Here is an 11,385-nt window from a genome sequence, read left to right on the forward strand (position 1 = left end):
CAGGCCGAGATGGGGTCACTGGTGTCACGGGGCACAGTATTGCTTTCCCACAGCCCTTCTTCCCCTGGTTCCTCGGCTCTGCGTCGAACCCTGGTCACCCTTCACCCACCTAGCCCCATCCCCTGGGGGGATTTATTACTGGCTGCCCTCCATCTGCCCCAGGATCATAAATCCGGGCAGAGCAAAATCACGACCATCCCAAGTGCGGAGCGCATAAAAGGAGAAGGGCTCTGGGAGCCGCAAGGCTTCAGGGGATCCCAGAGAGCGCCGAGCACCCAGGCCGACCATGGACCGAAGGAGCAGAACGCCTCGCTGGGGACTCCTGCTGGTGCTCTGGGGTGCTTGCGTCCGCGGTCTCCCTGCGGACACTGGCGCCTTTGGACGGTAACTTGGGCTGCGAGGGTGGCGGGGGCACGGGGGTTCCCACCTTCCTGACACCCCTGGCTTCCAGATAGGGGACGTCATCCAGTCTCCACGACCAGCTGGGCAGGGAGGTGCGTCCTATTCAGAGAGGTGACTCGCCAGTGTCCTACGGTCAATAGCGGCACACGACCCGGGCCGAAAAGCCATGTCATCTGATCTCTGCCCAAAGCTTTTGCTCCTGCTCAGCTCACCAGGCGAGGCACTGCGGAGATGATTAAGACCTACCCCTTGTTCTCAAGGAGCTCACAGCCTAATTATTAAGGAGGGGGTGCTATGGGGAAGCCTACCAAGGAAGAACAATATATATAGTGGTTGGATACAAGCCTTCTAGAGTTACATTGTCTTGGTTTAAATCCTGCCCCAGCAGCAGACCTGACTAGCTGAAAGCTCGGCCAAGTTACTTAACCTCTGGAGGGCTCCGTTTATCGTTCTTAAAACAGATAATAACAGCACCTACTTCACAGATCTGCTTTGAAGATTTAATGAGATAACGTATGTAAAGCTCTCAGCGTGATACCAACATGCAGTAAAAACCAGCGGGTGTTAGTTCTCCAGGCTGCGTCCTCACCCGTGTTAAAAGAAAGGCTTAAGGCAGCCCAGAGGAGGGAGGAGGAAGACCGAACTAGCACCCCCATCCAGGGCCAGGCCCTGTGGGAACTGGACTCATTAAGTTCACTAGGTTCATTAAGGCTGCAGAGGGGGGAGAAGAAGGACGATGACGACCTCGAGGAGAAAGGGTTTCAGGTGGGGAGGGAGGGGGAACGAGAAGACCTCAAGGTAAAAAGGCAGGGTGGGGTGTTTGGTTTTTTTAAAGATCTCACCTTTAAGGAATCTCTACACCCCACGTGGGGCTTGAACTCACAACTCTGAGATCAAGAGTCACATGTTCTCAAGACTAAGCCAGCCAGGTGCCCGGAAGAGGATAGGTTCCAACAACGGTTATAGTTGCTAAGCCTGTAACATGCCTAGGATTTCACAGGATCTTTCCACGTATCTCAGAACCTCTTCCCAACAACCCAGCAGTCCCATTTTACAGGTGAGGACCCCCGACGCTCAGGGAGGTCACGTGTGAGAGGCTCCCAGAGGGTAACTGCTCGGGTAGGGGTGTGGGGTGAGAGTGTGCCTGGGCGCAGCCCCCACCCCCCACCCCCAGGGTAAAGGCAGAGCAAGGTAAAAACATTCTCCCTTGATCTCTTTAAAAAGAAAAGAAGAAGGGGTTGGGCCAGGAGTGGAGAAAGAGGCTTTTGAAACACAAAATGTTACCACCTACTATGTGCACAGCGCCATGCAAGGTACTTTGGGAGATCTGAACACAGGACCCCATTCTCAGGGTGCTTTCCTAGCCTCTCGCACACACACTTTCCATTTATTGAGCAGTGGGCAGTTTGTTTGATCTGCACATTGATTTCATAGAGGAGCTCATGGGGGCTCACAAAAGGCCCAGAGAGGTTAGGTAAGTTGATCCGGATCACACAGTAATAAGGGATTTAAGCATGTGCCCACAAGTGCCGCGTCCTCACCACCAGACAGCACCACCTCCATGAGCGTGAGGCTGTGCGTGCGCTGCCGGCTGGGAGCGCCCCAGGGAAGATGAAGTGGGGACCCAAGCAGAGGTGGGGTGTGGGGGGAAGGGACTTTCTGAGAGGAGAATGGTAAAAGTAAAGGTCCAGAGCAGAGGCTGTTCAGGGTAAGTGGTAGAGAATGCACCCTCTTTGGGATCAGGCCTTCTCTGCCCCTCCATTTTCCTGTCTGTAAAATGGGAATAATCACCCACCCCCCCATGGGATGGCTGAGAATAAGATCATAATTGTGAAACTACTTTGTGAACAGTAAACGGTGACATGACTATGACAAGTCATGTCCATTAAGATAGGACCCTGGCTAGCAGGAAAGCTGCACTGGGGTCCATGGGCACGATGGGGTCCAGGAGTGCCGGGCGTGAGCAGGAAAGGACACTATAAGTAGGCGAGCAGCTAGAAAGGAAGATAGTTTCCCCATAAATTGGGCTGCAATCCCGGGACCCCCTGGCCAACAGCTAGGGACACCCCCCCCAAGGCTTCCTTGAAGAGCCTTCACATGGGAGCCCTGGGGACGCTCTCTGGGGAACATGACTAGACACACTGTTTTGAATCCAAGCTCCATCCTTTCTGAGTCACCAGATCCCTGCGAACCTCTGCTTCCTCATCATAGAGGGAGGACAACGATGGCCTCCTGAGGGCTACGTAGGGGCGAGTGTGGTGTTTGGCGCTCACCAGGGGGCAGCTTGGTCTGCTTTACCCCCCACTCCCAGTGTCTTTAATTCTGTCTCCCGAAGGTGAGGGGCAGGTGTTAGGGAAAGAAGCTGAAGGACTGGGACTCAGGCTCAAGAAGGCACATCTTTCCAAGGGCAGGGGGCACGGGCCCTCTGGGGATGCTGGCTGCTCTCCCCACCCCACCCCCTGCTCCCGCCCGCAGCCCAGGCCTGGCATCCGGAGCCCCTGCAGGCTGCTGTGGGTGCCTGCTGCCACCTACAGGCCTCCCGCGGCACTGCCTCCCCCTGCCCAGCCTTGAGGGGAGCGCGCCAGTCCTCTTAGAGGGGATGTCATTGCTGGGTGTCCTCCTCTTCCTCCTCGGGCTCCCCGCCTGCTGGAGCTCCCTGAAGGCAGTGATGATCTTTAGCTTTCCATCTCTAGCATCCAGGGCAGTGCGGGCAGAGAGTAAGTGTTCGGCATGTAACTATGGCATGAGAGAAGGAACGCACGAACGGCTTTGTAGTGACAGGGATCAAAATCAGACAGCAGAAGGAAGTGCATTGAGGATTATTTCATTCCAGTGCAGTTGGCTTGAGGAGGCTTGCAAATTCTCCTTGAGAGGCCTTAGAGCACAAGAGCGATGCTTCGGTGTCTGGGCGAGGTTAGGGAGAGTTGTACTAGAAGCTTCGGGGACCCCACCATTAATATGGGGGAGTGCAGAGCTCTTCTGGTTTTTCCCTCCTTCACCCTGGACCAGGATCTTCCTCCAGAAAATGCCCTCCATCCGGGAAAGCCTGAAGGAGCGAGGCGTGGATGTGGCCAGGCTTGGTGCTGAGTGGAGCCGGTTCGCCAAGAGATTCTCCTTTGGCAACAGCACCTCGCCCGTGGTCCTCACCAACTACCTGGATGTGAGTGCCCCGCTGGGGTCTTGCTCCTCCATCTCCTTTCTCTCTTGGGCCCAAGGCTTTCTGTGCTCTTTCCACACTGTCTCTGACAGAGATCCTGAGACACACTGGGCAACCTGTAAAATTCCCATTTCAGAGCAGGGAAGGCAGAAGCACAGAGGGCAGAAAGGAGCCCAGAGGCAGAGTTAGGTTGGGAACGCAGGAATCCAGGCTCTGGGCCTCGAGCTGAGGTGTCCCTGGTGGGCAGCACGGGTACGTGACCTCAGGGGCAGGTTTCTGTGACCGGGCAACGCACAGCTTGACTGCTGATCACGTCGGTAGCCCCTCTAGAGGTGGGGCACCTCCCTGTTTCATTTTCAGTATTTTTATTTTGCCCCCTCGTCTCACTTCCTGGGAAGTCCTAAGATGGTGCTCAGCCTTCCACCCAGGCCCTGCCGGAACATGGAAACCCAGAGAGGCTGTGCGATCTACCCCATCTCACCCCAAGTGCCAGAGGGGTATCAGGCAAAACCACAAGGCTCCTCAGCCCCTTCGGCCGCCTCTTTCCTCCCCCCGCCCACAGACGCAGTACTATGGCGAGATCGGCATCGGCACCCCACCCCAGACCTTCAAAGTCATCTTTGACACGGGCTCAGCCAACCTCTGGGTGCCCTCCACCAAGTGCAGCCCTCTCTACATGGCCTGTGGTAAGCCCCCCGTCTCTGCACAGCCCGTGGTCCCTCTCCCCCCGCCCCCTCCACGCCTGGCCAGTCCTGCCTCACACCCTGTGCCACCATCAGAGCTATCTCCTCTCTGCCCCTGTTCCCACTGTCCCCAAGAGGAGAGATGAAAATGTCTCCCATTTTCCTGATATGACCACCAAGGGAAAATGGCAAGCAGGAAGAGTCCCCAGCCCACCCACAAGGCCATTCCTCCCCTTTCCTGAGATTGGGAGAGGACTGAATTCTCAGACCCACCCAGGCACTTAGGGTCTCCTACCCCTTTCCTTAGTCAACAACCTCTTAGTGACTGCTTACTGGGACCAGAATCTTTTCCTCATCCCTGTATTAGAAATTACTTTGAGGGCGCCTGGGTGGCTCAGTTGGTTAAGCGACTGCCTTCGGCTCAGGTCATGATCCTGGAGTCCCTGGATCGAGTCCCGCATCGGGCTCCCTGCTCGGCAGGGAGTCTGCTTCTCCCTCTGACCCTCCCCCCTCTCATGTGCTCTCTCTGTCTCATTCTCTCTTTCTCAAATAAATAAATAAAATCTTTAAAAAAAAAAAAAAAGAAATTACTTTGAAATGCTTCATTTGAGACAAAATTCTCACAGATAATGGACACCTGACAGGGGCCCAAGAAACACAGTCCTTGATTGATGAAACACATTTTCAAGCCTCCAGCCTCAGGGCCACCCCACCCCTGCACCTAAGCCCTCAACCACCAGGACCATACGCCCAAGGCACCTTCCTCCGAGCCCCCCTGCCCAGGCCCCTCTTGGACAGACCTGAGCCTATGTCCCTCTGCCAGAGATTCACAGCCTCTATGACTCCTCGGAATCCTCCAGCTACATGGAGAATGGGACAGCATTCACCATCCACTATGGAACTGGGAAGGTCAAAGGCTTCCTGAGCCAGGACATGGTGACTGTAAGTGGGAGTGCCCCAGGTCATCTGACCCCTGCCCTTCCTGTCCCCAAACATCTTCTGCCACTTGAGGGCCCATACTTGAGGAGGGTACAGTTCAGCCCACCTTGGAGCCTGGGGAGGGGAGGAACCCTGCCCCGCCGCCTGCCATGGGCTGGTGACGCAAAGCTGCAGTGCCTGGGACACAGCAAACCTGAGCTCCTGGCTCCACGCTGGGTGATTTATGGAGCCTTTTACATTGAGCTCACGGGAGAGCTCGTCCTGAGCCCTGCAGCCTGCAGTCGGCTAACCTGCCTGAGGTCACCCAGCTCTGACTGGGCTCTTCTTAACCAGACCCCAGACTGAAATCAGGGTCCGAGGCAGGGCCAGCGGTACTGGTGACATTAGGGTCAGAGTTAGTTTTAGGGTCAGGCATAGGTTTTAAGGTCACAGCTGAGGTTAAAGTTTGGGATTAAGGCCAGGGCTTGGTTTTCTTTTTCATTTGGTTTGCACCTGACCCTCTCATTCTGGGGTTTCTCCAGCTTCTGTCAGAGTTATGGCAGGGGTACACGTGGAATGCAAGAGCAAATCAGTAGGACTCCTTACCCTCCCCTTGTCTGTGAAACCGGGGGAGAAAGCCTGGCTGGGCTGAAGAAATCCTTACCCACAGTGGGGCTGGGGAACGGAGGCCCAGTCCTGCCCGTGTAGAAGCTGGGCCCCTGGGGAGGCGTGTGGGAGCTCCTGGAGCCTTTTCTGTTACTTCCTGGCAGTCCTGCCCTCTCAGCCTCTGCCCCTCCCAGTCCCAGGGCAGCCCCGGTTCTCTCTGGACCCCCACCGCCTGCATGAGTATTAGAAGAGAGGATATGTGGTGGTGGGGGGTGGAGATTGATGAAATGGTCTCATCCCAAATGGCTCCACCCTAGGGCATGTGGGCCCTAGACTAGACCCTGGGCAGGAATGGGGCAGTAGGCTTGGTCTCCTCCGGTCCTTCCTCCCACAGGTGGGCGGCATCACAGTGACACAGACGTTTGGAGAGGTCACAGAGCTGCCCCTGATCCCCTTCATGCTGGCCAAGTTTGATGGGGTTCTGGGCATGGGCTTCCCCGCACAGGCTGTTGGCGGGGTCACCCCTGTCTTTGATCATATCCTCTCCCAGGGGGTGCTAAAGGAGGATGTCTTCTCTGTCTACTACAGCAGGTGAGCCTGGGACTCGAGGGGCTGAGGCGGGGGGTGCGGGGCAGGGGGGGAGAGGCAGGAGAGCTGGGACTGGAATTTTGATGTGTTCATGATTAAGTGGTATTCAGTCCATATGCAGAGCTCCACTACCCAATATGGAAACCATCACTTACATTTAAATTAATTAAAAATTTTTTAAAATTCAATTCCTGAGTCACACTAGCCACATTTCAAGTGCTCAGCAGCCACATGACTAGTGGCTACATACTGGGTAGTAGAAATATAGAACATTTCCATCATTATAGAAAGTTCTATTAGCACTGCTCTAGAACAAGACGAAAATGCAGGGTGGGGGTAATGGAAAGTAAAGCATTACTGTGAGGGGCCCATGACCCGCTCACACAGAAAGCTGACTTCATTCATTCATTAATGCCTTCATTTATTTGATCCCTCATTGATTCAACAAATATTGGGTGCTTACGTGGCAAGCACCGTGGGAGGTTCTGGGGTGCAGCCATGAACACGGTGTACAAGACAGAGTCCCTTCACTCACAGAGCCTACGGTCTGGAAGGAAGACGAGAAACATCACAACATGATGAGCAGCAACAGGGAGCGGGGGGGCTGAACCCCATAGGTGTCTGGGCTGAGCTTATGTGGAGTTCAACCAGCCTGGGGGAAGCCCTTGTCAGCTGGGGGAAGCCCTTGTCAGCTGCTGAGCAGGCTGTAATCTACCCCAGGCTGCTGGGTTTGGAAAGACAGTAAGAGCTAGACGCGAGGGATCCTAAGGGAAGGAACATAAGGCTAGTGGAGGGGAGGGTCAGGGCGCAGAGAAATCATACAGGTAAAAGGGAGAAAAGAAAATGCAAGGCATTGAGCAAAGGCCACCAACGGGCCCTGTATCCGGGGCAGTCTCTGACAGAGCTTTTAGAGGTGGAGCATGGCCAGATGACCAGCAGTTGAGAGGTAGATGTGGGTGTCAGGAGGTGAGGGCAGATGTAGAATGCCCTGAGAGATTCGACAGGGAAGGAGATGTCAGGAAGGGGGTGCAGGTGGAGATGCAGGGAGAAGGGAGGGTGTTTGGAAATGTTAGGGGAGGCCCGAGCTTGCTTGTAGGTGGAGGAAGAAGCCAATGGAAAGCGAGAGATTGAAACTGTGGAAGAAAGAAGATCCTTGAGGGCACAGGAGCCTGGAGGCCACGGGAGGGAGGAGAATCCCACAGGCGGGAAGAAGAAGGGCCTTGTTGGGAAGAGGGCCTGCCTCTTCCTTGACCCTGGGACAAGGAGGAGGGCACGTCAGAGGGATCTTGCAGTGTTGGGAGCAGGGCTGAGGGGGCTGGTGTGCGCACATGCCTCTGAACGAGGGCGGTGACGTGCGCGTGCCCGCAGAGCATGTGCCAAACCCCCACGCGCACGGATGCTGGAGAGCCCCATCCCGCACATGCACAGGGGAAACCAGCCCCCCAGGGTAGGCCCTGAGCTGGGGGAGGTGTTGTGCGGCAGGGAGGAGAGGAAGGCAAGGGGGTCAGCTGTGGAAGGGGCACCAGGAGCCCGGCTCCGCTCACCCCACCCACCCCTTGCGTGACTTCAGGCAAGTGACTTCACCTAAAAGGTAAAAAGAGGGCATAATACCCACCCTGCCCAAGAAGAGGCTGGTAAGGCTCAGTGGAAACATAGGCCTCCTCTCTACTGTGTCTCTTTCTCTGCAGAAATTCCAAGTAAGGAGCTGAGCCCCCGCCCCCACATGGCCCTGACCCTCCTGAACATCGGGTCCAGATTCACATACACCACCACCAAGTCCAACTCGCCTCTGCAGGCCCAGGCTCTGCCCGATGCCGAAGTTGTCCACCCCTCCTTTCAGTTTGCCTCCTGCCCCTTACCCACCCTCACCCCACAGGTCCCCAAGAGCACCCCCCACCCATGCATTTGCTCAACCTGCAGCTCCCCAAACCCAAGTGAGGGTGTGGCCAACTCTCATCTTGCCTTCTACTCACTGTCCTTGTGCCAGATCCTTCTCTGTGGGGATGCTCGATTGGGTGCAGCTGAACCCTCTGGTTGGGTTTGGGGAGGGGCGAGAAAGGTGGAGAAGTGGTGTTCCTGCAGCTTCCCAGCCCTGCCACCCTTCCCGCCTTCCTCTGCCCCACGCTGTCCCCTTGCCCAACTTCCCTTGTTGCTGGGGTGCTGGGTCTCCAGGTTATGGGTCTTCAGGAGCTCTGATCTTTCCTCTAGGGATTCCCACTTGCTCGGAGGAGAGCTTGTCTTGGGAGGCAGCGACCCCCAGTATTACCAAGGGAATTTCCACTACGTGAGCGTCAGCCAGACTGGCTCCTGGCAGATCAAAATGAAAGGGTCAGGAACCCTCAACTCTCCCCGCTCTCCAAAAATGCTGCTGCTGGGGGTGGGGGTGGGAAGGGGCAGCCTTACCATCTTGTACTCTCTCCTGAGGCACAGCCAACATTTACTCTCTGAGCTCTCTGTCCAGGGCTGGGGAACGTGGAGATACGAAGAGCAGAGGGGAGGGAGTCCACTGACAGGAGGGAGTGGGTCACCAGGCCACGTGCTGGGGGAGGGGACAGCACCTTTCCTCCTCCAGCGCACGCCTTCCCATCCTCCAGTGCATCCCGGGACCACCAGCATGGCCTCCTGTCACCGCCTCATTCAGGGAAGCTATGCAGCCTGGTGGTGTCCCATCAGCCTGCTGTCTGTCTGACGCTCCGACTGGCCTCCCCCAGGGTGTCTGTGAGGTCAGCCACTGTGGTCTGTGAGGAGGGCTGCATGGTAGTGGTCGATACTGGTGCATCGTACATCTCGGGTCCCACCAGCTCCCTGAGGCTGCTCATGGACACCCTGGGGGCCAAGGAGCTGAGCACAAATGAAGTAAGAAGCTGGGGGAGTGGGGGCACCAAAAGCAGGGGAGCACCACCTGGTCTGGGTCCCAGAATTACCCCAGAAGCTGTAGGTCCCAAATGGGGCCATTCTGGGCCTTCCCCTCCTCTCCTCTCACCCTTCCTATGTGTGGCTTATCCCCCAGAGGGGGTAGGCCATGTGCCCAGCCCCCTCCATCAGAGGGGTCCAGCCACAGGCACGGGGCTGTGTCTGCTGGGGGACTTCCTGCACTCAACACGGCTCCCTCTGCCTTCCCCTCAGTATGTCGTGAACTGTAACCAGGTGCCTACACTCCCCGACATCTCCTTCCACCTTGGAGGCCGAGCTTACACACTTACCAGCGCAGACTACGTGTTACGGGTGAGGCTCCAAGCTGCCCCTCAACAATCGGGAGGACAGGTGGGCAGGGGCCCTCTAAAAGGGACCAGGCCTTATGCCACATCAGTGGTTCTCAAACTTAGCTACATGTTAGAGTCACCTGGAAGCTTTAAAAATCCCAGTAACAAGGGGGCACCTGGGTGGTGCTGTTGGTTAAGTGTCTGACTCTTGGTTTCGGCTTGGAGTCATGATCTCAGGGTCATGATCTTGGGGTTGTGAGATCAAGCCCTGCATCAGGCTCCACACTGAGCATGAGTCTGCTTGAGATTCTCCTTCCCTCTCCCTCTGCCCCTCTGTCTTGTGTGTGCACGCACACACACTCGCTCTCTCTCTCTCATAAATAAGTAAATCAATAAGTAAGTCCTTAAAAAAATCCCAGTAACAAGCCACATCCCATACCTATTAAATCAGAACCTCTGGGGGTGGAACCTGGGCATCAGTGTTTTTTTCACAACTCCCCAGGGGAGTCCAACATGCAGCCAGGTTTGGGAATCACTGTGCTCATCCCCTTGTCTCCATCTTCTTGGCAACTGCCCCCAGTAATGCTATGCTCCTCTACTCTTATCCCCCTTTTATACTCAATAGACTTAGGGCAGCTAAATAACTTGCCTAGGGTCAGAAGTTCTGCCAGACTGTAAGCTCTTGAAGGTAGCACTGTGCCTGATGCATTGTTTGCCCAGTGTCTAGCTCAGTACCTGCATCCAGGAGGATGCATGATGGGTTGAAAGGGCAAGAGAGGCCGGAGTAGTTGGGGGAGGAAGGGAGGATGTTGCTGAGGATAGATGCTGGGATCAGGCAAGGGGAAAGGGGAAAGGGGAAAAGTAATGTGGCGGGCAGTGGGGGAAACCCGCTTGCTTCCTGTCAGGATCCCTATGGCAATGATGACCTGTGCACCCTGGCCCTCCATGGTCTGGATGTCCCACCGCCCACCGGGCCTGTCTGGGTCCTGGGGGCCAGCTTCATCCGCAAGTTCTACACGGAGTTTGACCGGCATAACAATCGCATTGGCTTTGCCCTGGCCCGCTGAGGTCCTCTGCTGCCCAGGTGGGCCCTCCCTTCGGCCCTAGCCCGGAGCTAGAGCACCCTCTGGGACGCTCCCCTGCCTGTGCCCTCGCACAGGGGCATGGGGTGTGGAGCTCCTCCCGGACGCTCGCCCAGCCTCCAGCACCAGCTCTTCCCTGCTTTGAGAACAAACAGAATAAAGACCTCATGTTCACAACGCTGTTGCACCTGAGTTCACTGGGGTCTGAGACAAGAGGCAGCCGTGGATCATGTGCAGACAGGAATGTGACACAGAATGACAAACTACTCACCTGCACACACAGGTTCCTGCGTGCAGGGATGATGCCATTCAGCCCCGCTCTGGTGGAGTTGCTTACACACAGAGCCAGCTCCGTGCTCCCTCCAGCCCCTGCAGGACCAGGGCTAACGCTGTGACCGTAGACCGTGGGTCAGAAAGATGCTCCTAGCTGGTAGAAGCCAGCCTCAAGCTCAGGCTCCACCCTGCCTCTCATGCCCAGCCAACCCCCTAGCCCCCTGGCCCACGTCACCATTTACAGGTGCAATCTAAGACCCCATCACCTGAAAATGTGGAACACCGGAGATCTAACTGATACTCCCTTTGTACATGTGGGGAAATGGAGGCTCAGAGGATGGAAGGCATTTGACCAAGACGGCTTGTTGAAATGTATAAAGTCAAGATTAGAAGCCAGCCCATATGACTCAGGTGCTGGGGGCACCTGATCCCATGCAGGCATGTTTTCTCGGGTACAGAGCCACACACACCCT

At 56.1% G+C, this 11,385-nt stretch overlaps 1 protein-coding gene across 2 annotated transcripts; it reads left to right on the forward strand.

The window, feature by feature from the left end:
• Positions 1 to 286: 286 nt before the first annotated feature.
• On the forward strand, positions 287 to 10,741 carry REN (renin). Of its 2 annotated transcripts, none has more exons than XM_032422500.1 (9): positions 287 to 384; positions 3,412 to 3,562; positions 4,122 to 4,245; positions 5,066 to 5,184; positions 6,161 to 6,357; positions 8,542 to 8,682; positions 9,066 to 9,210; positions 9,481 to 9,579; positions 10,463 to 10,741. In XM_032422500.1, the coding sequence occupies exons 1-9, from the start codon at positions 287 to 289 to the stop codon at positions 10,622 to 10,624; spliced, it is 1,236 nt and encodes a 411-aa protein (XP_032278391.1). In that variant the 3' UTR covers positions 10,625 to 10,741. The 2 variants fall into 2 exon arrangements, with proteins under 2 accessions (XP_032278391.1, XP_032278392.1); XM_032422501.1 differs by having other exon boundaries at positions 8,563 to 8,682.
• Positions 10,742 to 11,385: the final 644 nt, after the last annotated feature.

The sequence above is a fragment of the Phoca vitulina genome, unplaced genomic scaffold (genome assembly GCF_004348235.1).
Source record: "Phoca vitulina isolate PV1807 unplaced genomic scaffold, GSC_HSeal_1.0 scaffold26, whole genome shotgun sequence".
Classification (NCBI taxonomy): Eukaryota; Metazoa; Chordata; class Mammalia; order Carnivora; family Phocidae; genus Phoca; species Phoca vitulina.